The sequence below is a fragment of the Mesoplodon bidens genome, assembly GCF_964165515.1.
Source record: "Mesoplodon bidens genome assembly, chromosome: 13".
Classification (NCBI taxonomy): Eukaryota; Metazoa; Chordata; class Mammalia; order Artiodactyla; family Ziphiidae; genus Mesoplodon; species Mesoplodon bidens.
This window is the reverse complement of record NC_138169.1, coordinates 62,941,500-62,969,080: the sequence shown is the minus strand read 5'-3', so window position 1 is coordinate 62,969,080 and position 27,581 is coordinate 62,941,500. Positions and strand designations below refer to the sequence as shown.

Sequence of the window (27,581 nt, the reverse complement as noted above, 5' to 3'; positions counted from 1 at the left end):
TAGCAAGTGAAAGGCTTACCCCAGTCTGCTGACGAGTGCAAATTATATTTATATATGTGCTAAATACAGTCACTATATTGGAGTTTTTCACTAGGATCACAGCATACAGAATCAAAGGTTTGCATTTCGTATGGAATGTATCCAAAGAGGCCAGCACCACAGTAGGACAGCTTGCAATCACACACCCTGATAGTCTGGACGAAATAAAGTTCGCGGAATTTTATTTAAGTTTTTTTTTTGTATTCGTAGTTGTTTGTCATCGTACCAATGCATGCAAAGCATTCCACTCCCAGAAACAACGCCAAAATGAGGTAATAGGAGTAATAAAAAAAATTAGTATCCTTTCTAAATAAATAAATTATAATTAAAAATGCAAAACAACTATAAAAATAATTAAATAAGAACCCACGATATCTACAAGTTAGTCATAAATTATGATTGTTAAATATAAGGCATTTAAACTCACAAAACCCTGTAAACTAGCAACGTGCCATGTTTTTTGTTTTTTGTGTTTTTTTTTTTTTTCATTTTTGTTTTTCTATCAGCTGAAATCGCTCTAGCATTTGCTCTACGCGCGCGCAGGAGATGAAACACGATGGGGGGGACCTGACAGACGTTGCTACAGCCCCACGCGGGGAGTGTCTGTCCCGCCGGTAGGCGGGGGCTTGGGGGATTTCTTCAGGAAAAAAAAAATCTGGTGCTTTTTCTTCACCGTTGAAAAAACTGTGCTTGTTCATTAGGCGTAAAGAGTTAAGAATACTTGCACGGAGGCTGGAAACATTTGCAGAAGAGGAGCTTGAGTCCCGCCACGGGTAGGGGGCGAGGGCTGGGCCGGGGGCCCAGCTGGAGGAGGAGCCCAGGCTCCGCCCCCGCCGCGCCAGGTGGCCTGGGTTTGTGGGTTTCGAAGATTGGCGTCCATGGCGACCCGCTGCGGCCAGGGCTGCAAGGCGGCTGGAGGCCCAACTGGAATCCTGGGGCAGCTCTCGCCCCAGAAGGCACTCATGCGTCTCAGTCAAGAAGGGGTCTGAGTCCCTTGAGTTGAGCCGGAGGACGACAGGGGGCTGAGGCCAAAGCCTGCCTCTTCTCCAGTCTTCCCAGGCTCCCAGACGTCGAGGGAGGGGAAGCACAGACCCCTCTCCTCTCTTCTCACCCCGCCTGGCTGCCTGCTGAGGAAGCCGGGGGGCTGGGAGGTGCCCACCTGCAAGGTAGGAGGGCCCCAGAGAGATGGGCATGGGGGGCTCCAGGATCTACCCCCAAAGTCAGAACCGACCTCTCCCCTCTGGGTGACCTTCACCCCAGTCACTGGCTAACGTTAGCCCGGGGCACTCAGGGAGCCTGCAGAGAACTGGGGGGAGGAGGGGACCCATCCCACTCTCAGCCTATGATATAGGCGTTAGTGCCTTTGGGGAAGGTTGCTGTCAACAGCTTGGTGGGCACACAGCTCTCCCACCTTGAAAAATGTGTTGATGTTAGGGAAGATCAGAGAATGTGATTGTTGGAAGGAAATTTAGCAAGCTTCCAATCCAACCTCTTTATGTGCAGCTGAGGAAACTGAGGCCCAGAGAGAAGGAGGCAGCTTCTAGAGCTGCCCACTTTGTCGGTCAAGAGCCAAGACGGAAGCCAGACACCAGCTCCCGTTCCCTCCGGCCTCCCCACCAACCCACCACCTGCTGGCCTTGCAAGGCAGCCTGGGAGAGAACAAAGGACTGAGACTAAGTGGGGAGTGACTTTCCCTGGACCACCCTGCCTACCTCTGGGTCAAAGCAGGGTAGGCAGAGTTCCCGACTTCCTGGGGCTGCTAGTAACTAGCTCTCTCCAAAATCCTGACAAGTACTTTCCGACTCATGGGCTCTCCAGCCGTTGGCCCTGGAGACACTGTTCACACACTGGACCCACTGAATGGGACAGTATAATGCTCGTGCCATCGACCTGGGATCAGACTAGTCACCCTTTGCGCACTATCGCCTTCGCTCCTCAACTGGACTGTAAGCTCCTGGAGGCCAGGGATGTCGTCTCCCTGGCTGTTGTCTCCTCCAGCCCCTGCCCTGGCAGGTACTCGGTACAGATGGTCTTGGGCTGACTGAGATCCTTGAGTAACCCTCCTTCCAGAAGCCATGACCCCCACTCTCTGCCTGCAGGTGTCCAGAGCAGCCATCCCTCCACCTGGCAGCTCCATATGTGCTAGAAGGTTCTACCTCAAGCCAAAATATGCCTCCCCATCATTTTTACCCATTGGTCCTGGTTTTACCCCTTGTAAGAAACAATGCAGACTCAAATTTTCTTAACCTTATGGTATTTCTTCATATATGTGATAAGTATCCTGTTCCCCTTAGTCTTCTCTTATTGATATAAAGGCATTGAGACTGGGGCAAGGGATGAGGGGAGGGGGAGGCTTTGAGGGCAGTGCAAATGAGAGAGAGAAGGAGTGAGCAGGAGAGGCAAAGGAAGAGAGCAGAATTCTAGCTGAGCTGGTGTTTTCCACAGATGGACAAAGAAAGTTGGGCTGGGGCTGGAATTGGGCGGACTTCCGCATCTCCACTCTCTTGTCCTCCCGTCTCTCTGCTCCCTTTGAGATTCAGAAAAATTATGGAGTGGTTCAGAAAAACACACTGGATGGTGTCACTTGGAACTTCCAGGTCTTGTCTCCCGCCACCGCCATCCCTAAACCCCAAGGAGGTTCCCAGGAGAGCACAGAATGCGTTGGGCAGAGAGAGCGTTAATCCTCACAACATCTAGGTGAGGTAGAAGAGGTGGAAACGGGGATGCACTGTTGTTTCTCCCCACTGTAAGGAGAAGGAAGCTGAGGCACAGAGAAAGAAAGGGACTTGCCCAAGGTTATCAAAGAGAGAAAGAGCCAGAGGCTAAGAACACAGGGCCTCCCAACCCAGCCAAGGTGGTCTCTGGGCCAGGGCCATCTCTGAGGGACTCCATCAGGATTTGAGACATTCCAAAGGAAGCTCAAGGTCCTCCTCGAGGTCCACGGTGTTTGACCTCAGCCCTTGCGTGCTAGCTGAGAGCACTTTGGCCAAGACCAGGTGTCCATCACCTATGCTACTTTATCTTTAGCATCTGGTTAATTTTTTGCATTAGAGAGGCAGTGGCCAAATTGCCTCTTTGTGACAGGGCATAAGCACAGCCAAAAGGAAGAAGCTGGCGTGAGCAGGGATATCCTGGCTCCGAGGAACCTGGGGCAGCTCTGGCTGAAAGCTGACGCCTCCTGGTTCAGTGTGGAACTGGGGGAGCGGGGGATGGTTGGAGCTAAGTAGATGGGCTCTGGAAGTGCGGAGCCCCCCTTCAAGACAGACTTCTCCCCTTTGCCTACTCACATGCTGCCTTCCCAACCCCGGCTGAGCCCCTCAGAGGCCCCTCTAAGTCCCCATCTGCTCCTTTTCCAGTCCTCCTCTTTCCTGGACGCCCCTCCACGCTCCGTGCACTGTAAACATGAGAAAAACAAAAGCCAAGAGAAAACAAAAACAAAACGAGAACCCCCTCCCGCCTCCCAACCTGGGTGAAAAAAAAAATCATCCTTTTTCACCGTAAACAGGATTTGGCTTTTTTCTTCACCTTTGATTCCTTTTTCCTTTTCTCTCGTAAAGACGGGAAGATTCGGGCTGTCGTTGGTTGGTTCAGTCAGGCACCAAAACAAGAAACTCAATGAGAACTATTTGGTGCGGATTCGGTAACAGCGACATGTCCACCACAGATGACTAGAGCACCACACACGACATTTTTCTTAAGCTAACATGCTCTGGCTGCCATCCACAGAATTAGCTAGAGACCCCTACATGGTTTCTACGTGGTCAAGAGGTATATATACAATCCTTCAAAGGACAGGATTGAGGGGCCGGGCTATCAGCTAGGACCTGCAGGATCACATCTAGATTCTCAGCAGCATGGGCCCCCCCTTCCCACCCCTGCTCCGGGCACTGCCAGCTCCCTACCTCCCGCAAAGCAGGCGGATGGACATGGACGGACGGACAGGGCAGTCGCCACTCTGGACAGGTGGGCCTCCCCCACCCCCTCCTTTCCTCAGACACGGATACCACCAACTCCTCTTTCCACAAAATGTGCTTGCAGGCTTTTCCTCTACATCAAATGGCTCAGAAGGCAAAGTTTGGCTGCAAGGGCTATGGCCGTGGGGGGACCTGGTGAAGGAAAATGGGGTGTCCACTGGCTAATTCCTCCCTCAGCTGTCAGCTCCCAGTTGTGTCTCAATGTCCACTCGGCAGATGGGGCATTTCTTGCTCATGGCGAGCCACTGGTCCACACACAGTTGGTGAAAGAGATGCATACAGGGTAGGCGCCTGGAAGAGAGGAGGGTAAGTCGGAGGAATGGTCAAGGAGAAGGGCCCCGGGCTGTGCCAGGAGCCATGGGACACTGACTACTCGGGGAATGAGGAGACTCATACCCAGGACCACTGGGGGACTGGCCAAAGAAGGTTTTGGGGGCTCTGCCATGGAGTAAGGCTGTGGCTGGGATGGGAATTCATGACAGGAAGGAAAGCCCCAAGGCCCTCCTCCTCCTGGCCCTCCAGATCAACCTGAAATGAAGCCAGGACTTTATCTGAGTTCCATTCAGGCCAAATGTCTCTCTGTTCTCCTAGCTTTGTGTCCGGGAGTCCACACCATGGGCACCACACATCTAGAATGTTCCACACCCCACCTTCCTAGGACAACCACAGAGCACACTGTGCACCCTTGGCACGTGCACAGGCAAACAAGCACCCCTGACACACGGTGCAGGACTGATCACCAATCCCCATGAAGGAAGAGGGGACCTCAAAAGGCGGGGCTCCTACCTCACATCTTCTCCATCTTCCAGCAGAGACAGACAGATTGTGCATTTCTCATCTGTGTCTGACTCCTCCCCCTCTTCCTTCTTGCCTTTGCCGTCCTGGGGTCTTCGCTGTGTGAAGCAGAGGAAGAGCACCGACTCACCTGGTGGCCCCTGTCTTTCATCCACAGCCTCCCCCTCCCTTTCAGCCTCCTTTCCCTGGGAGTCAGTCACTTTTTTTTTTTTTAATGTAGAAATTAACCTGTGCCTTACTTTATTTTTTTTTTCCGCTTTATAACAAATTTAATCAGTCACTTTTTAAGTTCTGAAATAACACCCAGACTTCTGTGCGCTTCCCAGACCCTTCTCCCTGCCTCCTCCCCATGCCGCCTCCTTGCTTCAGGATACAGAGTGCAGGAGTGGAGCCGAGCAAGAGGCCAAGCAGTTTTTGTTGTCCCAGGCAATCTATGTCCCAGGTATAAACCTTACACTGTCCTAGACGCACAGAGTTTAGAAAGGAATTGAGTACCTAGTGAACCAGTCTTCGGAAAACTATGGCTCGTGCATAAACAGCTCCTCTATTCTAGTCCCCTCATGCTGTCCACTCCTCCTTACATCCTTTCCAACCTATACCCTTGCCTCCAGACTTCTCCCTCCACTTTCAGGTTCAGCACGCTTCATCTATCCATCCATCCATCCTTCCATCCATTCACTCTTCTTTCCCTCCCTCCCTCCCTCCCTTCCTTCCTTCCTCTCTTTCTCTCAACTAATGTCTATTCACTTCTTCATTCATTACTAGATGAAGGCAGATTTCCTCAACTGGGCATTACCTCCTATTATTTGTACCACACTTATTCTATGTTGTTTGTTCTCTCTGCCTGTCCAGAAAGTTCCTTTAAAATAGGCACCAGTTCCTCTGTACACCGGAAACTAACACAACATTGTAAATCAACTAGACTTCAATTTTTTTTAAAAGGTATTAATTTTTTAAAAAGGTAAGCACTAGTTCTAATACCATGTTAGACATCATGCGGCACTCTGTTTATACTTGTTGACTTTAATTGTCCTGTTTTAAATTCTTTGCTAATTATTTGAAGATAGTTAACTACTATGTAGAAAGTTCCAAGTTCTTGGATGGTGTGGACCATGGCTCACCCTTCTTTAGATACTGCCCCACCCTTGGTCAAGTACAAAGCACATCACTGGTGCTTAAAAAAATATTCTGGGGAGGAAGGAATCTAATCAGTGAATGGAATCAGCCCACTTTCTTGTTCCCATCTCCATGCTATGCAGTGAAACATTCTGATAATACCCACGGGAAGAAAACTAAACCTTTTCCCCCCTCTCCAGGGATAAGCAGACTTAAAGGTCATTTTGCCAAGAGAAATCTGAAGAGTCACAAGATAAAGATCACCCAGAGAGTGACTATGACCTTCGGGCCAGGCCTAAATGCCAGGTGTCCCCAGTCTGGTCCCTGGTCCTGAGCTCTGGAGTCTGAAGTAATCTGGGGAATTGTGTAACCTTATTAGAACATACAAGAAAATCTATACCTTCTGCTCTCAGCCTCCCTGTGCCCTATACACCCAACTGCAATAAGTTTACCCTTAACCAGAAAATCAGAATTACATCCATAGTCCCATATAATTGTCATGGGTTTGGAGTATGAATGGAATGGTGATGATCTGCCTGCCTAAGAACCCAGCTGTGTTTGCTGGTGGAGTGGCCTTCTTTTTTTTTTTTTTTTTTTTTTTGCAGTATGTGGGCCTCTCACTGTGTGGCGTCTCCCGTTGCGGAGCACAGGCTCCGGACGCGCAGGCTCAGCGGCCATGGCTCACGGGCCCAGCCGCTCCGCGGCATGTGGGATCTTCCCGGACTGGGGCACGAACCCGTGTCCCCTGCATCGGCAGGCGGACTCTCAACCACTGCGAAGAGTGGCCTTCTTTTAGTTGGCCCTTTGAGAAAAGGGAGTTCCATAAAAAATACCATTGAGACTATTTTCTATTGTTTTCTCCCACCATTATTCAGGATTTCCTTTATATAGTTAATAATTTTAACTTAATAGTCCTACCTTGTTTTACCATATCTAATCTATATTTCTTTAAACTATATTGTCTCTTTTCAAATCTTATCCTCTTTCTTCCTTTGTGTTTTTAATCTTTTAGGTCTTCCAGTTTTTGCCTTCTCTTTTCATTATCTATGTAACTTTTATTTTAACTATAAGTTTCTTCAGCATTTTTAATTTAATATGTATTTTAAAGGTTCCCACACAGAACCTTATGTGGGAACTGTCCCTTTTGCCCTTACCTTCTCATTTTCATTAACATTCTGTTTTCACTTTGATGTTATTGACATTAATTTTGTATGTAATTTTCATATCTTTTCCTAATTCTTGTTTTTTTATATTTTCTTTTGACTATATTTTTATTTATTCTTATCATATCATTGCTTTTTTTTTTTTTTTTTTTTTTTTTTTTGCGGTACGCGGGCCTCTCGCTGTTGTGGCCTCTCCCGTTGCGGAGCACAGGCTCTGGACGCGCAGGCTCAGTGGCCATGGCTCACAGGCCTAGCCACTCCACGGTATGTGGGATCTTCCCGGACTGGGGCACAAACCCGTGTCCCCTGCATCGGCAGGCGGACTCTCAACCACTGCGCCACCAGGGAAGCCCCTATCATTGCTATTTTAAAATATCCTTTTTTGTTTTATATTATTTTACTCTCAGTTTAAATTTTTTAATTTTTTAATATTTTGGGGGATCTTAAATGCTATCATTTTGCATTTTTAATTCTTCGTATTCCTGTTTTTATAATATTTTATTCCCCCAAGTCTCCTTTTATTCCCATAATTTTTTTAGCTCAACTCTTTATGTCATTGGTTCAGTCCATTTTCCCTTTTCATTCTTAGCATTAGTTCTTTTCCTTATCTCCTCTCGGCCTGTTGAAGTAATGACAGCTGAAGTGTGCATCTCTGGCAGGAGTGAGCCCACCCTGGTCAGGAAGGTAGAAGTTGTTCCCGGGCTCCTGAACGCACCTCACTCCCTTCCACGTCCTTCTCCAGAAGCTTCAAGCTCTCCCTCCAGAGAATGATCATTTTCTCCATGCAGATGACACGCTTAATTACTGAAATACTGTTGTTTCCTCTATTAACATACTATCCATGACTGACACATAATAGCTGTGTCAGTAAATGTTGATTGGAATCACTGATGGATAAATCCAGTGCCTCCATGAGGAGCTGCATAGACCAAGGTTCATGGTCTTTGCCATTGACACCATGGGTACCTGGGCAAGCCTAGAATCAAGGTGAGAGCAGCTCCCTACTCCTGAGCACTCACTGGGTACTGGGCACTGTGCTAAGCCATGTATACGCACTGTCCCACTGAATCCCCAGAGTCCCTCTATGGCAGCTACTAACATATCTTTCCCATTTTGCATGAAAAAGGGCAAGGGAAGGGCCAGAAAAGCCAAGTAAGTTGTCCAGAGTCACACAGCTATAAGTGGTGGTTAGGGACTGAGTGTTTGTCCCCCTCCCCCAAATTCATATGTTGAAACCCTAACCACCCCTCCCAATGTGATGGAGATGGGGTCTCTGGGGGGTAATTAGGTCTAGGTGAGGTCATGAAGGTAGGTCCCCCATGATGGGATTGGTGCCCTTATAAGAAAGGAAAAAGACACCAGAGCTTCCTCTCTGCCATGTGAGGACACAGCAAGAAGTCAGCCGTCTGTGAGCCTGGAAGAGAGCCCTCACCAAGAACCAAATCTGCCAGTGCCTTGGTCTTGGACTTCCCAGCCTCCAAAACTGTCAGAAATAAATGTCTGTTGTTTAAGGCACCAAGTAGAAGGCATTTTGTTATAGCAGCCCAAAGACAGTAGTAAAACGGAAATTCAAAACTGGCCCCACCTGTTTCCAACACCTAGTGCTCACAACCACTGCAGCCTATGGCCTCCTGAGGGGGTGAAGATGGGCTCCGGCTTGACCACCATGAACATTTTCCTGCTCCAAGTTTCTCAGTGCTTGTCAAGCTTTTAATTCCTAAATTTTAAAAAGTATTGGGCTTCCTTGGTGGTGCAGTGGTTGAGAGTCCGCCTGCCGATGCGGGGGACACAGGTTCGTGCCCCGGTCCAGGAAGATCCCACATGCTACAGAGTGGCTGGGCCCGTGAGCCATGGCCGCTGAGCCTGCGAGTCCGGAGCCTGTGCTCCGCAACGGGAGAGGCCACAACAGCGAGAGGCCCGCGTACCGCAAAAAAAAAAAAAAAGTATTTATTTACCTGTTTTCATAGCAGACTTTATTTCATAGAGCAGTGTTAGTTTATTCGAAAACTGAGCAGAAAATACAGCGTGTTCCCTCCCTTCCCCTCTCAAAACTCACAGAGTTTGCCCTATTAATATCTTGCACTTGTGTGGTACATTTGTTACAACTGATGCACCAAGAGTGATACATCATTATTAATAAAGTCCATTCATTTACATTAGGGTTCTAAGGGTTTAACAAATGCATAATGTCATGTCGTGTCCACCATTACAGTAGCATAAAAAATAGTTTCACTGCCCTAAAAGTCCCCTATCATTCACCTATTCATTTGCCTATCCCTCTCCTAAAGCCCCTGGCAACAACGGATCTTTTTACTGTCTACTCTTACCTTTTCTAGAATGCTGTGTATTTGGAATCATACAGTATGCAGCCTTTTCAAGTCAGCTTCTTTCACTTAGTAATATGCAGTTAATACATATTTTCTGCATCACATCTATTCATGGCTTAATAGCTTATTTTTTTAAATCATGGAATAATATTCCATTGTATGGATCTACCAAAGTTTACTTACCCATTTACTTATTGAAAGACAGATTGGTTACTTCCAAATTTCTTATTTATTTGAATTTGTTTTAAAATTTAACTCCAATTCCTGGACTCCAATCCTACTCCAGAGTCTTCCTCCACAGGCTTAGGGTACAGCCTGTGAATCTGTGGCTTTAAAAGCAGCCCACGTGAACCTGACACTCCCCAAGGACTGGAAACCTACGCTCTGAAGCCTTAGCCGCCTGTTTGTCCATATGTGAGATTGGACTTGGAATCTTTTCTAAGGCAAATCTCAGCCTGCAGTGTAGGTGCTCCCTTGGCCCTCCTCATTCAGATACAAACATTCATCTGCCTGTACACCCACTCACAAGTCCACATGCACACACACATACCCAGCTCCCCTCCTGGTCACACCTGGCAGAAGCAAGGGAGAAGACCCTGGGAAGGTAGCAGAGCTTCAGAGCATCTAGCCAGAGCAAAAGCTTCTAGATTTCGGACCGTGCCCCTCGGTGGAAAGCTGGGCCAGGGTCAACTAGATGGTCCCCACCTCAACCCCAACTATGCAGGCTGACCTGCTGGTTGGCTCACCTTCTTGTACTTGTGGGGGAAGGTGAACCTCTCAATGGTGTTCTGTACAGCTCCCCGAGTCACATTTCCCAACCTGTCCTCGAGCTGCAGCAGCTCCTACAAAGAGAGAACATGTGGATGTGTGCATTCTGCACGTGCAAACGCGGCACTCATGATAAGGAGGAGGGGCACTGAGAGACCTGCAGAGCATTCACGTCGACGGGAAGAATTGTCAGATGCTCAAAGACTGCGAGATCTCTACTCACTCTCTTTTTCTCTCTCCTACTCTCAACCCTGAGGCTACGCCTACCACCCATGCCCTCCCCACCTGCTGGGGAGGGAGAGGGGACAGTGGCATCTCCACCAAGCCAGCAAGAGCCAGGCTGACGGGAGGGTCCCCAGACAGAGGGGCGGGGCTTACCTCATAGCTCTCCCGCACAGCGGAGGTGTGTCTGCTGGCATTCAGTCCCTGGAGAGCAAGGAAGTGAAGCTGAGGGTAAGGGTAGTTTCGGATTTCATGGACGACCTGTTGGGGAGAAAATGCCTCAGACAGGATTCCAGGCTCCAAGAGCCCAGCTTCTGACTCCCCCTCCCATAGCCAATCAGCGCACCCCTGAGATGTTGCGGTGTTCAGAAGCGCTGTCTTTCCTCCTCCTGTGTCCCCCTCTCCTCATCAAGAACCAAGCCTGGGCCGAACCAGCCCCAGAAAGAATAACAAAATCAGTAAAGTAACAGCTAACCTGACTGGGCATTTATTTCATGGCAGGCACTGTTAAGCCCTTGGAACGATTAATTGAATCATCTCACCCGACCTTTAACCTGGGTGCAATTACTACTCCCATTTTGCTGATAGGGTAAGTGAGACACAAGCGGATGAGGTAAGTGACAGAACCATGGTTTCAAACCCAGGCAGTCGGATGGCAAAGTTCACTCCCTTCCCCTCCGCTCTGTACTGCCCAGAACAGGGTGGGGCAAGTGAGGGCACAAAATTTAAGGAGGCACCGAATGACTCAGTAACCAAGATAAATAATACTTTAATGTAGTATTTTAAAAATCAAAATTAATGCAAAGAATCCATAATGAACAAACTATCAAAATTTTAAATAAAAACAGGATCTGATCCTTTCCTTGCACGGCCTTGCCTCACTCACCTCACCCTGACTCTCACCCTCTCTCCAGCTGTGAGTCAGAGCTCCTCAGCTTACTCCTGCATGATCCTGGACTTAATCTTTCTATGCCTCAGTTTGCCAATCTGTAAAACAGGGATAAAACCTTTCGTGTGGTGTTTTTGCGAGGCTAGTGATTAGAACAGTGCCTGGTATGCAGTGAGTGCTCAATAACCACTAGCTTTTATTCTTAGGAGATGGTGCTTCATAAGGCGAACCTTAGAACTTCCGAGCTGACAAGGCTTCTGGGATTATTCATCCAAGCCTCTCATTTTACAAATGAGGAGAGACTGAGGTGCTGAGCGGTTAAAGGGCAAAGGTAAGGGCTGGAAGGGCCGAATTATGCTCTAGGGCAGCAGCATGAAGAAGCTGTCTGGAAATAAGATTTTCAATCAGCCTTTCGCTGCTTTAGTGGACTATCTCCACCTTCATTCCACACAGCTCGGGATGCCAGGTATGCAAAGGCCCCAAACCCAACCGGATCCTCCCACAGTCGCCACACCCTGCAGCGCTGAAGGCCGGCCCTCCGCACAAGGCAGCACCAGATCAGCAGGCAGCCCCAGGGGCCACTTCTGGGGTCTCTTGTGTTCCCCACACCAGGCATCTTCATCCCATTTCACGGATAAGTAAAACCAAACCCCCGGGAGAAGCTGACCCAATAAATTAACTAAATGAGGTCACATGGGGTCCAGGGACTACGCTGCTTGCTCTTAGCCCTGAGCCTTTCCCCCACCCTCCTTCACTCCACCCCCCCACCCCCTCAGACCGGGGCCTGCCACTGGGCCCCTTGCCCCACCCCCAGTGCCCCACCTCCTTTCAGCAGTGTTGGCTTCTGGTCCAGCAGCTTTGCTTTCTTTCCCCTTCAAGCCCAGTTGGGAATAGGAGCTGGGAGGGGAGGGGATGGGAGTGGCTGACCTGCCTGTGCTCAGGACACAGCCGGGCAGGACACAAGGGAGCCACAGGCCTCAGCCCACCATGGGCACCAACAGGCAGCAAGGGAGTCAATCTCCTGGCAGAGCCTCTCACTCACCATCTGCGTGGAGGAGGAGTTTCGGGGAAAATGGTGCATTCGAGGAGTCGCTAGGTAATGCTGATAGTGCTGAGGCATGGGCCGCACCTGGAACTGAGCGGGACTCAAGCCGGTGTCCACACTGAGATCCCTGCAGGGACACAGCCACGGTGAAGCACAGGTGATCCGGCCAGCGGGTTGCAGAAGGGACCTCAGACATCAAGCCCGTCGAGTAGAATCAGAGTCACAAACTGCCAGAGCTGCAAGGGAGTCAGTCTCGCCTAGCCCTGCCCCTCTCTTTATGGCGAAGGGAACCGAGACTCAGAGAAGGAAGGGCTCTGCTACATCGAAGGAACTAGTATAGTCTGGGCCTCATACTACTTGAGACTAGTGCACCAAAGCCCGTCCCTGAGAGACATGCTGAAAGAGGAATCCAAATAAGCCGGTCACGGATACAGAGCCAAGGAAAGACAGCTCCAGACAAAGTGGAGGGGGTCAGAGGCCATACTTTTACCACTTTTGAGAAAATAATAGGAGGGGGACCTGCAGCTGTGAGGCAGGAAAGTTCTCCTGGACCAACGCCCCTGCTCCTCACCATACAGGAAACTCATTTCACTTAAAAATCAATCAACTGAAAAGGATCCAGTGTTCCTTGGAAAATGGCTAAGTTCTGGTCTGCGACAGAAAAAAAAAAAAAAGTGCAACATGAGATTGAAACATCTTGTCATAACTAAAAGCAAGGAAGTTATCAAGGTCAAGTCAAAAGGATTCGGGAGCCATCAGATTGAAACACCTTGTCATAACTAAAAACAAGGAAGTTATCAAGGTCAAGTCAAAAGGATTCGGGAACCATCCTGGAGAGGCTCCCACTGGCAGAGTTTGGGCATTTTGCATCAATGAGTGTAACTGCAATAGACTGAAATACGTGAAATAGGTTCAAATCCATGAGAATGAAATGATGCTAAAGAGAATTGGTCCCCTTTGAAGGATGCTAGGGATGCTTCATTTTGAAAACTAATAAATAAAGGGGAAGGGGCTTCCCTGGTGGCGCAGTGGTTGAGAGTCCGCCTGCCGATGCAGGGGACACGGGTTCGTGCCCCGGTCTGGGAAGATCCCACATGCCGCGAAGCGGCTGGACCCATGAGCCATGGCCGCTGAGCCTGCGTGTCTGGAGCCTGTGCTCCGCAATGGGAGAGGCCACAACAGTGAGAGGCCCGTGTACCGAAAAAGAAAATAATAATAAAAAATAAAGGGGAAGAACCAAACATTTATCCTGCCTTTCCTCTGTTAACTGTACTTCAGGGTAACCAAATCGTGGATGAAGGAAAATTGCTCTTTATGTAAGTTTTCTAGCTAATAAATGAATAAGGAATGATTGAATTATTTGTCACCTTATTTCATCCCCTAAAGAAATAAAGGATCTGGGCAAAGATTATCAGTTGCTACTAACATCACACAGGAGAAACAACCAGCTATCTGCTGGAAGAACACAGCACCTCGTAGGAAGTGTTTTTTGCAAAAAATGCAAGTTGAAGCTGAATCTGCTCAAGTCGCAACCTGGGTGCCAGTGTATAGTGAGTTTAGCAAACCAAGGGGCGTCTGAGGTGACACCTCTGGAGCATAACCAGCAAAATCCAGATGAGGGGAAACTACAGGAAAAAAAGCCTGATTCAACAAATACTTTTTTTTTTTAATATGAGGAGCATTAAAGGAATTTCTGCTTCCAGCTGTGATGTCTATACAGTATGACACATATATGTATTCCTACATTTCCTCTATATATTAGCCCACATCCCTGAAGCAACGCCTGATGAGTCTGTCACTTGGGACATGAGGTAACTCTTGGAGCCAGTTGGAAGCAAACTTAGAAATTCTCTTAGTCCAGTCCCTCACTTTCGCAGGCCCAGCGGAGGCCTGAAGAAGGCCAGTGCCTTATCCATGGCCCCAGGCTAGCCAGTTAGGGGCTCCAGGGTTTCCGATCCTCCCCTGGGCTCACCCCATGACCTGCCTCGGGGAAAGGAGTTCCCCGGGGCACCTCACGTGGCAGAAACTCTGACTCTTAGCACCTGCCCAGCAGTCTCAGGGAATCCAACAGATTCAAAGTAGCAGAGAGATGTTCAGGGAATTCTACCAAAAGCAAAGTCCCAAGGAACTGGGAACAGAATCTCTCCAATTGTAGGAATGCTGAGTGGAGAAGCAAAAGGCACCTCAGCCCTCAGATGAGAGAGGTGATCTGCCCAGGTTGGGCCTGAGTGGGCTCTGGGATCCCCTTTTATCATCTCATCAAAAATCCCTTCCCAAACCCAGGATCCTCGAACAGGGCTCCTTTGCTGAGGCCGAGCTACTTGCAGGGGAAAGACGGCAGGAAGCTCTCACCCCTACCCCCCTCTCCCAGGTGCCCAGGCAGGGCTAGGGCTGCATGGCCGCGCGGGCTGCCATCTGCACTGGGGGCAGAGTCAGAACTGTGAACCCAGGACTGTCAGAGGAGCACGATGAGGACGGAGACATCGGAGCAGGACTCAAGGTCAAGGTCAAGTTATCGGGCCCAGGCCAGAAAGGGGGGGTTGGGGGGATTTATCCCCCAAGGCCTGCTCCTCCCACACACTCCCAGGCCAGGATGCTCAGTGAGAGCAGCTGCTTGGGTAGGGCTAGAATCTCCTAAAGTAAGGGGGGGAGGGCCAGGCAGCCTCAGGCCTGGGGCTGGACGAGAGCTATTGGGACATGCCAATTCCTGGGATGACTAGGGCAGAAGTCAGTGGTTTCTGATGATTCTCTAAAGGAAAGGGGGCGGCGCAGACACACTCCCCACCTCCTCCCTCCCAGGGATCCTTGCAGAGGGTGAGAGCAGCCCCGCCTATAATGCATTTCCTGTCATCTAATTTCCAGACCTCATATCTCCTGGCAGAAGAGGGCTCCCTGGAAAAGAGGGGTGGGATGAAAAGCCCCTCGTCACCACTTGGCTGGCCCTTGCTGGAGCAGGGCTAATTACAGGGAGGAGAAAGGACCTCCTACTTTCCTGAAGTGGGGACAGGACAGGCAGAAAGGGCCCCAGGTGGCCCCGGGCGGGACTCAGCCCAGGGGCCTCCCAGCATCCCCTGCTGGGGCACAGGCCAGCCTCTCAGGGCCCCAGCCTCTCTGTTTCTCCAGGCAAGCAGGGGTCAGGAATGCAGAACGACAGAAATGACCGAGGAGCACAGGATATTTGGCCAAATAAAGGAAGTCGGCGGCCTAACCCGCACCACGCCTCCCGCATCTCAGCAGCACCCGCCTCCCCGTGTCTCCCATCCCCTCCCACTTGCCACGCTGGACCTTGCTCAGATCCCTTAGCCGTACACAAGGACCCCAGGTGCTCTGTGTGCTGAAGAGAATTAAACTGGATTGACTTGCCTGCTGAGGGACAGAATTTCATCCAAACAACAATTAAATCTTTCCAATTTGAATCTGCTAATTAGAAAAAGGCTGGGCTGAAGCTGGCCATGGTGCAATCTATGTTTTAGGAGAGCGTTAAATCTAACAGAGAAAACCTGAGAACTACCAAGGGCTGGAGACACGGAACCTGTTAAAGCAACCATTTCCTGCACCTAGAAGCACCTTTAGCATCCAGTCAACCAGAACTACCCCTTTGAACCATTCCTGGGTGTCCGGTCCTAGGCTGCTTCCAAAGCAACCCTTGCCCACACCAGTTTGCCTGACTAAATGGCTGAGTAAGGACACTAATGCACGTCTGTTTCTTAAATAGCCCATCCCTTTCCATTCAGGTTTTTTGTTTGTTTTTACATTCTTTACAACACACACACACACACACACACACTTTTTTGCCTCAAAGTTGCAAAAAATTTCTGGATACTCTTCACTCAGATTCCCCAAGTGTTGAAATTTTACTACCTTACTGCATTTCTATTTCCTTCTCTCTCTCCATGTATACATCCATACATACAAACACACATACAGAGTTCTCTGTGGATTTTTTTCCTTAAACTATTTAAAAATAAGTTGAAGACATGATGCTCTTTACCTCTAAATACTTTAGTGAACTACACATCTTTTTCAAGTGTTCAGGTGTTTAGATCCAGCCCTAGTTTAGGTCAGCCCTCCCCTGAGCTAGAACCTGTGAGTAGGGTGGGACCAAGTATCCAAAACAAAGCAATAATGCATCCCAGAGCAACAAAGACCTCTGCCCTGAGTGCAGGAGACTGTGGGAAGACATCACAGGGGCCCGCTGCCTACAAAGACACCACAACAAAGCCCTCGACCTCTCCCCAGCCAATCTCCCCAGTCCTTGCCTCCAACCCAGCTGGCTGTATCTCCATGAGCCTGTTTTGCCTGGCTGGCATGCCCTGGCACTTCTCTCTGGACTCCTCAAGGCCCACCCCCTCCAGGAAGCCTTCCCTGACCATGCTGGCTCCTGAGATTCTCCTTTCCGCCCCCCTCCCAGGGACCACTGGTTCACAGCACTCCCTGAGCTTGGGAAATGCTTTGCATTCCTGTCCCCTCCTCCCCTGCAGTACCATGAGCACTGAGCCCAAGGCTGGGCACATTATGGCACCTAGCCACATCTGAGCTCAATGCTAGAACCAGGACCTTGGGGGGCCATCTGGCCCTGAGGGTGGACAGGGCAAAAGCTGGGGCTTGAAGACTAGGGCTCCGGCATCATTGAAGTGAAGGAAACAGGAACTCCATGGACCAGACAAGACCCTCCTCCCTCCCTCCGCCAGGGACCCCACTCACCAGTCAGTGCCCTCAGCCAAATACCTGGGCTGAGGTGTCTGTAGTTGGTGGCCGAAGTCGAAGCTGGGGTGGAGGCGGTGAGGGTGGACAGACACTCGCTCCTGACTCCGCCTGCACCGGAATGGAAGGAGGAATCCAGGCGTCAGGGCTGCCCAGGGCCAGCCCAGCTCCCAGGAGTGCTCAGCAGCCCCAGCCCACAGCCTACGTATGGAGCAGTGGCCTTCAGCCCTCTTCCCGAACTCCAAGGAAGCTTCCTGGGCAGCAGCCAGTAGCTCAGAAATTCCCGCTGTCTCTGGGCTGCCCACTGTACTGAGCCTCTCCCTGGGTGTGACCACTGCAGGTCAGCTGTCTCACCCGGTCTCTCTAGCTTCTCTGCTCCTTCTCCTACTGCTCCCCTCTGTCCTTGGTGGGATGTATTCAGGACACACAGACCAGCCTCCTGTAGGCTCTCCCACCCCTGTGCACCCCCTCTGCTCCCAGCATGCTCTTCTCCTCTCCTCCACCCTCTCCACACTCTTCCCAGCTTTCATGGCCCAGGGCAAAGCCACCTCCTCCAGGAAGGCCTCCCTGAACACTCCAGATCATGGTGACCTCTCCTTCCTCTGACCTCCTACAGCACTCACCTTCTGTCCCAGGCACCCCAACCTCTACAGACATGGATGCTTGGGGTCTTAAAGATCATCAAGTCCAGAGGTGCTCAAAGTGTGCTCCAAGCACCCCTGGCAGTCCCTGAGACCCCTTCATGGGGCTTACGAGGTCAAAATGATTTTCATAATAATACTATCATGTTATTTGCTTTTTCACTCTCATTCTCTCACAAGTGAACAGTGGAATTTTCTAGAAACTTCATGACATGTGATTCTGCCACATTTGAGTGCAGAAGAAGACTTGAGAACACAGCCATCTTCTATTAAGCCAGGCATGAAAAAGATTTGTCAGTATGTATTTTTAAAAAGTCACTCTTTTCACTGATTTAGAGGCAAAAAATACAGCTATTTTTTGAAAAACATATTATTGGTGTTAACATATACCTTTGTTATTGTTATTGTCAAATGAATTAATAAGTATTTTTAAATTTCTGTTTTAATTTCTAATAGGGTAAGTATCAATAGTCATAACCCACATAAACAGAAGCTTGCTGTAATCCTCAGTAACTTTTAAGAGTGTAAAAAGGGTCCTGAGACAAGAATGTTGAGAACCACTTAACTTGTACAGCTCCTTCTCTTAACAATTGAGGCTCAGAGAGGTGAAGTGACTGGCCCAGGATCCCGCAGCTACTTCAGCCCCATTTGATTAGTATTGTCTCATTTTACTCTGCACTTGTTTCATAGCTGGTCTCTCCAACCAGACGGTGGGCTCTCTGAAGGCAGGGCTGACCCAGCCCTGTCCTGAGGTATCCCTTAGGGACCTCCAATGTTAGAATCTGGTGACCATGAAGTTTGAGGGGACGTGAGGGGTCCCCTAGTCTAGTCTCCCACAGCATTGTAAAGTTCACTGTGAGCATCCTAGCCCACCACTTACCCAGCTCCTGACCGTAACTCTGCGATATGACAAGGACACACACAAGCAACAGAGGGAACCCGTATCGGGTTAAGGCAGCGCTCACTGCCCGAAACAAACGCCTCTAAGTGGAGCAAAAGCTGCCTCCTACACAGAGACTCATTTGGTGACCGACTGCTGGCCAAGCCTGGCAGGGTAGAAGCCAGGGGTCCAGTGCTGGGCCCTGCCCCCTCCCCGCCCCGCCCCCACCCAGGTAGCACACACACCTGGGGTGCGAGAGGAGCCTGCGGTGCTGGGCTTCCAGGAGCTGCTGCTGCAGGAGGTATTGCTGGTGCAGGGCCTGAGGTAGGAAGGAGGGACCTGTGACGTCCTGGAACTGCAGGGTGGGCAGCGGGGTCAGCGACTGGTGCAGGGCGCCGCTGTGCTGGTGGGCCGGGGCCATGTGGGCGCTGAGGCCCGGCTGCGACTGCACCGGGTGGGCCAGGGGGAAGTCGGGAGCGAGCTGTTGCGGCTGGGGGGGCCCCAGATGGAAGTGGCGGCAGGAGGTAGCGTGAGGATGCTGAGACCTTTGAAATGGGGCACCTGGAGAAGCAATGACAAAGACTCCATGAGCACCAGCCCTGCTCCCCTCTCCCACAGACCCCGTCTCCCCTGACCCCCAACCTGCAGCTGGTGAAACTCAAGACCTTCATTAGAACACAGGTATCATCACTTTTGTATACAAATGATCATCGGTGCTCCCTAGTAAAGGCTCTGTGCAGTATGTGTTGGGGGGGGGAGTATTTTGTTTAATAAATAGATAAGCACCCTCTTTTAAATGAGCACACTTGTTAAAGGAATTTTAAGGTCCCTGGAGGCAGTTTGGCTTTCTTGAATTTCTCCCATAAGGTCAACCTTATTGACCCTACTACCTTTTTAAATAGATGCCTAGAGAAAATTTATTCCAGCGTAGTCAAGCTCTGAACTCTACTGAAGACTTGGCTAGCCAGGATCCAGCCGACAGGGAGCCCAAATTTCCAAAGAGAAAACAACCAGAAGTTGTTTTCCATGCAATTGTAAGAAAAATAAAAAATCTAATCCCACACAATTTTTAAGTAATAATGAAATAATTTGTTATAATATTATCATTTATTTAAAAGCAAAGATTTCCAGCAATAAGTTGGGCTCAACGTTGCATTTAATCTAGTCTCCACTACCTTCTAAATAACATTGACCTTGATGATGACAAAGCCTTATAAATTTTCCATAAGCAAAGATCCAGCTTTCAGCGCTGGAGTCCTTTAATAAGGAAGGAAGTGGACTTGGCACCTCAGGAAGCTTTACGGAGGCTTCCTGCTAAACATGGCAGGTTCAACATATATCTGCTCCTTCCCAAACCCCACTGAAATGAGAGCAAAGGCATAAAGGGAAAATAAACAGACAAGGACAGAGAGAACAGGAGAGGTGACATCAGCAGGCAGCAAAAGTCAACAGATTTTTGGAAGGTGGAAAGCAGATGGAGCAATTAGCAGAGCTGAGGAATTGGAAACCAAGCACCTAATGAAGGCGCAGTCAACGAGAAGCGGACAGATTTGCCACACGTGCTGGAAGGGTCAGGACAACTCCTGTGGTGGCAGGAGAGATGGCGGCGCTGAGAACAGGGAGGCTTTTGGCCAGTCTCTGTGAGGAACAATTCTGCCCAGGGCATCTCCCCTCTCCCATGCAGGGCAGTGACTGCCGCTCCCTCGCCCTGGCATTTTGCAGGGAAACTGAGCCAGAAAGGCTCCAGTAGAGGAGGACAGGGGTGCAGCACCGTGCTCAAACAGGGGGGGTTAGGCGAAAGTCTTATACTTGGAGCTTTGGAACCCCTGCTCCCTTCTGCCTCTTGGTTCAGAGGGTGCGCTGTCACTCAGGTGCCCCTCCCCTGCACGCCCCACAGCCCCAGGTTGGAAACTGGCCCCAGAAATAGCTCTACAGTTGGGAGTACCCCGTAAAATGGTTGAGTCCCCAACTGGCAACTCCATAATAAAGCCCATAAGTTGAAAGGTCCATATCCATACACACACACACAGATTCTGGAAGTTATTAGTGACCTACTCTTCAATATGAACAGACAGCCAAGGACGACCAGTCTCTTGAGGAAGATTACAAAGTGAAAAGAGAGAAAGAATATACTAAATTAAAAAAAAAAAAAGAAAAGAAACTCAGAGGAACAGAAGTAATGCAAGGATCCGAAAAAAATAAACTTCAAAACACTTTAATTAATATCCTCACAAGGGCTTCCCTGGTGGCGCAGTGGTTGAGAGTCCGCCTGCCGATGCAGGGGACGCGGTTTCGTGCCCCGGTCCGGGAGGATCCCACATGTCGCGGAGCGGCTGGGCCCGTGAGCCATGGCCGCTGAGCCTGCGCGTCCGGAGCCTGTGCTCTGCACCGGGAGAGGCCACAACAGTGAGAGGCCCACGTACGGCAAAAAAAAAAAAAAAAATCCTCAGAAAAATGATGTCGGGTCCATGAGACAACAACAAGCTCCTTTAAAAGGAGCGATGGAAAAACAGAGCTCTTGGAAATTAAAAATATAGAGGTGAAATCTGAAATTCAGCAGGGTTGGAAGATAACGCCGGGGAGATTTCCCAGGAAGCAGAACAAGAAAACAAGGAGTTGAGGAAAAAGATGGCAACGTTGAAGGTTGCAGTCAGAAGATTCCACAGTTTTCTAGTAAGAGAGAAAGAATGGAGAAAATTGTGGAAAAAAATTATTTAAAGTACTTCCCAGAACTGACGGTCAGCTTCTAGGTAGAAAAGGCCCTCTGAGTGCCCAGCAAAATGGGGGGAGAGGGGAGAAGAACCACACACCAAGGCATCTCCCTGGGAAATGTCCAAGCAGTGGGGCAGAGAGATGATTCTGACACCTTCCAGAGATAAAGCAAACTGGTCCCATTCGAAGGGTCTGGAAGCAGGATAGCACCAGATTTTTCAAGAGCAACACTGGAAGCTTGAAAACAGTAGAGCAACTGCTTTCAAGGTGCCGAAGGGGTGTCGGGGGAAGATTTTCAATCTAGAATTCTGTGCCCAGCCAAACTATTAATCAGGCGTGAGAGTAGAGTGAGGCCATTTTCAACCATGGAGGGTCTCAAAAACAATTAATCTTCTCACACCCTATCTCAGAGAACTACTGATGCAAACCAAAAGAAAGGAGCAAAGAAATAGGGGGTGACACCTGGAAGAGGGGCTTTCCCATGCACATGGCTGTACAGGGCCTCCAGCAATCATTTCAAGGCGGGGAGGAGGGAGGGCGCTCTGAGGGGTAGCTGGGGGGTGGATCAAAAATATAACATTACCATCAGATTTGGCCACATGAAAATAGTATTGGAAGGAATTTTCCAATTTTGTAGAGCATTTGGTAAGAATTTGTAAAAATGTCACAGAAAGCAGGCAATTATTACCTCTAGGAAGAGAAAAAATTGTTCAGAAAGTGTAATGATTACATACTACTTGGCTCAGCAGTGAACAATATTTATATATTAATAACACAACAAGCATTAATAAACTATTTTAAAACAAAAAAAGACATTTCCTCCATAATAAGAAGAAAATAGACAATGTCAAAATTGAAAAATCAACAAAGAGCAGTAAAAGAATTTATTTAGAAATTCACTTAGTAAGTTATGTATTTCAGGAAGTAAATACTCGAAGAAGAGTTGGAAATGTTGAGCTTCTAGTGGTGGGGCTAGGGTGGGGAGGGCAAGGGGCAGACAATTGCTGTTTTACTAAATGTGTCTTATATTGGAGCTATCTGACTTTGTAAATGACATGCAGGCCACTGATAGATTTTTTTTTAATCTTTTAAAAATAAATATTTGCAAAACAAAATGGAAATAAAATGCATTTCTGGCTCACTGCAAGTGAGCCAGAAAAGAATGATCTAGAACCTTAATTCCCACCAGCATTCCAGATCAGTAGGACCTCCTCTGCCTGGTGTATTCTGGCTTCCATGAGTCCAGGGACTGTAGCCTGAGCAAGCAGGCTCTGGATTCCCCCTTCTCCCTCACCACCATCTATCATACTGTAAAAAAAGGAGGAGAAGGTCCACATGACCAAAGGAGGGAGGGCAAGAAGGGAAAGGAGAGGTGTCGAAAGCTAACAAAGTGAAAGACAGGCATGACTGCAGAAGAAGCGAATGGGGTTTAAAAAAAAAGGGATATTGGGCCTCCCTGGTGGCGCAGTGGTTGAGAGTCCGCCTGCCGATGCAGGGGATACGGGTTCGTGCCCCGGTCTGGGAGGATCCCATATGCCGCGGAGCGGCTGGGCCCGTGAGCCATGGCCGCTGGGCCTGCGCATCCGGAGCCTGTGCTCCGCAACGGGAGAGGCCACAACAGTGAGAGGCCCGCATACCGCAAAAAGAAAAAAAAAAAAAAAAAAAAAAAAAAAAAAGGGATATTATAAAGACTCCAATCCAGCACTGTCTATTAAATTACAATGTGAACCACATATGTAATTGTAAATTTTCTAGTAGCCACCTTCAAAGAAGTAAAAAGAGGTGAATTTAATTTTAATAGTATATGTTATATAACTCAGTATATCCAAAATATTGTTTCAACATGTACTCAATATAAAAAAATTATTGAGATATTTTACATTGTTTTTTTTTCATATTAAGTCTTCAAAATCCAGCGTACATCTGGCACTTACAACACACCTTAGTTCCGATAGCCACTTGTGGTTAGCGGCTTCTGTGTTGGACAAGGCAGCTCCAAAAGAAAAAGACCAACTCCATACATAGAGCAAATAATTTTAGCTAAGTTTGCTAACTGGTCTGCCTTCAGAGGGGGAGTCCCCATTGCTTACTGGTGAGATGCACACCCCTTAGCCTGATCCTCAAGCTCCATCCCCCTGATCCCCACCGCCCAAGCCCTCCCGGACATCAAATCTCCAGACACTCCACGCACATTCCCACCCCGGGACCATTGCTCATGCTGGTTGCTGCCTTCCCTGTCTTTAAAGGTCATCTCTCAGCAACTCAAAAAATGCCTCCCCTGCCTGCCAGCCCCCAGGGACGCCTTCCTCCTCTGCATTCCTGTAGAAGGCCCTGTCACTACCACTCATTTGGCACCTGGCAGTAGCTACCTTGAGCTGTTTCTTCACACTCACCGCCCCCAGCTGGCTGAGCTTCCTGTCTTGCTGTTTCTGGATCCCCACGCACCTCCCTGGAGCTGGCACTCAGTAAATACCTGGTTGGCTGACTGCTGGAGGGACTGAGGGAAAAGCAGTGGCTCGAGGCGACTGATGCACTGGGGCTGGTTGAAGGCAAACTGATTTGAAATCGAGAGGGAAAGAGAGGGGCAGATAGGCCCGGGTGAGCTCCAGGTTTTTTTTGTTTTTGTTTTTGTTTTTATTAGTTTCTGCTTTCTAATAAAGTGAATCAGTCATACATATACATATGTCCCCATATCTCTTCCCTCTTGCTTCTCCCTCCCTCCCACCCTCCCTACCCCACCCCTCCAGGTGGTCACCAAGCACTGAGCTGATCTCCCTGTGCTATGCGGCTGCTTCCCACTATCTATCTACCTTACGTTTGGTAGTGTATATATGTCCATGCCACTCTCTCACTGTGTCACAGCTTACGCTTCCCCCTCCCCATATCCTCAAGTCCATTCTCTAGTAGGTCTGTGTCTTTATTCCTGTCTTACCCCTAGGTTCTTCATGACATTTCTTTTTCTTAAATTCCATATATATGTGTTAGCATACGGTATTTGTCTTTCTCTTTCTGACTTAGTTCACTCTGTATGACAGACTCTAGGTCTATCCACCTCACTACAAATAGCTCAATATATACAATGGAATATTACTCAGCCATAAAGAGCTCCAGGTTTTAAAGCTGCAGTGCACAGGGGCTGGGCAGGCAGAGCAGGCCAGCATCCTCCCCCTCGGGGGCTGGTGGAGCCTCTCCCACCACCAGGAACAGCAGCTGCCTCCCTCCCACAAGCCCCTCCTGCCAGGAGGGTGCCCACCCTGTGAGGGGGGCCCTTCCGGTTTCTGTGGAGGCCCATTAGGGAGAGGACCGACCACCACCCTGGAGAGGTTTCCACTCTCCTGTAACCTGTGCTCTCCAACTGATGCACTGGGCAGTGAGGGCAGCTGCCCTCTCTCCTGGATGGGCAGCAAGAGAAAAGTGAACAAAAGTATCTATATGTCTCATAATATTCCAGGCAATATCTACCTGCAAAAGTCCTTTGACTTCTGTTCTGGGACTCTGTGCCCCTCTCCCCTGTCATCTCCATCCCCAGAGGGTTCTCAGTCTCATCAGCTCTGCTCATGAAAGGCAGGAGACATCCATTCTGGGGCCCCCGACTCACCCCAACCCTGTGTGCTGTAGGGTCTGTGAAAGTAGCAGCTGCTGTATTCGGTCTCTAAGACCGGAGGAGTGAAGTTCTTAGGGTAGACTGGTCAGGCCCATGACAAGCCAGTGACAAGTGACAGCTGAGTAACACATCCCAAAGTGCCCTCATCAACAAACAACCTACAATTTTTCCCATTAGAGTTACTCCTTTGGGTTAAAAAAATAATCTCCAGGTGTCCTTGAATATATTATCCATTTATCTTATTTCCCCAGGACTGAAATGCCATCAATTGGAGGGTTCATCATGAACTAAATAACATTTTTAGGGAGAGAGGAGAAAGAGAGGTTACTTTTTTAAAAAAAAAACACACCACATTAAAGAAACACAGCAAGGGCTTCCCTGGTGGCACAGTGGTTGAGAATCTGCCTACTAATGCAGGGGACACGGGTTTGAGCCCTGGTCTGGGAGGATCCCACATGCCACGGAGCAGCTAGTCCCGTGAGCCACAACTCTGAGCCTGCGCGTCTGGAGCCTGTGCTCTGCAAAAAGAGAGGCCACGATAGTGAGAGGCCCGCGCACCGCGATGAAGAGTGGCCTCCGCTTGCCACAACTAGAGAAAGCCCTCGCACAGAAACGAAGAACCAACACAGCAAAAATAAATTAATTAATTAATAAACTCCTACCCCGAACATCTTCTTAAAAAAAGAAAAAAAAAAGAAACACAGCAAGTGTAAGACACAAATTAGTTTCAGAAATGTGTAGAAAAACATGTGCACCTTAGAATTCTGGATGCTCCCCTGGGGCCTGAGCAAGGCAAGGCAGGGCTGGGGCAGGGGGAGGCCACTGTGCGGGGCCTTGCCTGATGGCCACCTGGCACTCGCAGGCGCTCCACAAGACCTGGTGGCTGCTTCGTGCCTCATGGGCAGGGAGCCAAAGAGGCTGGCAGCTGGAGAGGGGGCGGAACAGCAGAAACCACGCAGCCCCACGAGGAAGGGAAGGTAAAAGAGAAGCGGAGGACGTGGGGGCCAAAGGCTGTGGGCAAGGTGGGTGGAGATGACAGTGACAGAGGTCTCGAGTCTCTGGAAGGTTCATTGACACTCATCTGGTAAATGACAGAGCAGAGATTTGAACTGAGGTCTTTCCTGAAAACCAATTGTCAGTGGGAGGGAGGGCAGAGCCAGGGAACGAGAAGGCTTGACAAAGCGAGGGGCCCTGCTGAGGAGGAGAGCAGGGCAGAAACGGGGCCTGGACACCCAGAGGACACGCTGGGCCGGTCCAGGTTTCCTGGGGGCAATGGGGATGGAGACAAGGGGGCCAGAGGAGCCTCAGAGCTGGGCCTGGGTGGGAGCTGAGAAGAGCCAGGCCAACAAGTCAGAAAGCCAGAAACGTCGGTGGAGACAGCAGATCCATGTGGCCTGATAGGCTTCTCCGGAGCAGGCAGCATCCTGAGCTGGAGGAATGTTCTAGCTGTTTTCTAATCTGCACCAACTTGGTCACCTCAAGGTAACGCGGCTTTCATCCTTCAGACTCCAGGGCTGAGAGGCACTGCCTTCAAACCCTCAGGTGAAGAGGGAAAGAGAAGAGCAGGCAGTGCTGGGGACAAGGACCAGGGCGGGCCTGCCTCCCACCCCAGTGCCCCGGGATAACTGCCTCCTGCCAGCGGGGGCCTCAGGGACAAGGTTGCAGACCCACGGGCCAACCAGGCCGAACGTCCCCCACTCCTCCCAGAGATGCAGGACCCTGGGAGAATAGGATGGGAACCAAACCTTCCCGCATCTCCAGGGAAGCCGGCAGGTCCCATCCTCCCCAGGCCAGTTCTCAGGCATCAGATTCCCACTGTCCTCAGGTCACTGACCCGCATCACTCTCCCTTAGAGGTGGGGACAAAACAGGAGGGCGGGGCCCACAGCAGAGTCACAAGGGAGGGGTGGGCCAAAGAGAGTCCTCCCCAAAGGCCCGGGATGGAGGGCAGCCAGCCCGCAGGGACCGGAGGCTGATACTTGTCTCTGCTGAGCACTTCCTTGAAGCTGGGCTGGAGTCAGAGTCTACTCCTCTCTGAAAAGCCAGCTCTCAAGCAGCAAAGAAAACCAGTTTTTTGAAAGCAGATTTCTGCCCACAAGAGGCCAGGGAGGAAGCCCTCTGCTACCAAAGAGGCTTTCAGAGCCAGGCAGAGTCACCCGGTGTAAGGGCTCCGTCTTAGAGGCCTGGGTGCCTCCCCTCGCTGCCAGACCAGGCTGGACACTGGACTTCTCTGGGCCTCAGTTTCCGAGACCGTGACCCACAATGATGTACCTGATGCTACACACCTGCTAACATCTCTCTGCTGAAGGGGCCACAGGCATCTTCTGGCCTGGCCTCTCCTCTTGCTTGCGGGGAAGCCAAGTAAGAAGCACAGGAAGACCTTGCGCACTGAGTGTTGTGACTGCCCCCGGAGTCCCCCAGCAGGCCAGGCCAGACCCAGGTCTCCTGCCCCACCTCCTGTTGGGACAAGCCTGTATGTTCTGTCCCATGTCCACACTGGAACTGAGCTCAAAGCAGGGAGAGGCAGAGTAGACCAGTGCTGGACTTCTAAATCCATCTTCCAATGGCTGCCACATCATCCTAAAGCCAGTTCTGAGTGTCCCATCCCTTGCAAACGCCCCTTCTGGCCTCTCTCTCTCTCACTGCTCCCTGTGACCTTCCCTCTCACCTCTCCTGGACCCCCAGGGGTCTTACCTGCCCCCT

General features: G+C 49.8%; 1 protein-coding gene across 1 annotated transcript in view; it reads right to left on the bottom strand.

The window, feature by feature from the left end:
• Positions 1–4,186: 4,186 nt before the first annotated feature.
• ARK2C (arkadia (RNF111) C-terminal like ring finger ubiquitin ligase 2C) overlaps positions 4,187–27,581 on the bottom strand; it is a gene marked incomplete at its 3' end in the record, with an annotated part of 106,464 nt that continues 83,069 nt past the window's right edge. Inside the window, exons 2-8 of the mRNA XM_081252789.1 lie at positions 18,809–19,124; positions 17,043–17,153; positions 12,336–12,465; positions 10,561–10,665; positions 10,161–10,256; positions 4,800–4,906; positions 4,187–4,304 (exon numbers count right to left, since the gene is read on the bottom strand). Of these exons, the coding sequence (XP_081108915.1) occupies positions 4,187–4,304; positions 4,800–4,906; positions 10,161–10,256; positions 10,561–10,665; positions 12,336–12,465; positions 17,043–17,153; positions 18,809–19,124 (983 nt within the window). The remainder of the gene's footprint in view (positions 4,305–4,799; positions 4,907–10,160; positions 10,257–10,560; positions 10,666–12,335; positions 12,466–17,042; positions 17,154–18,808; positions 19,125–27,581) is intronic.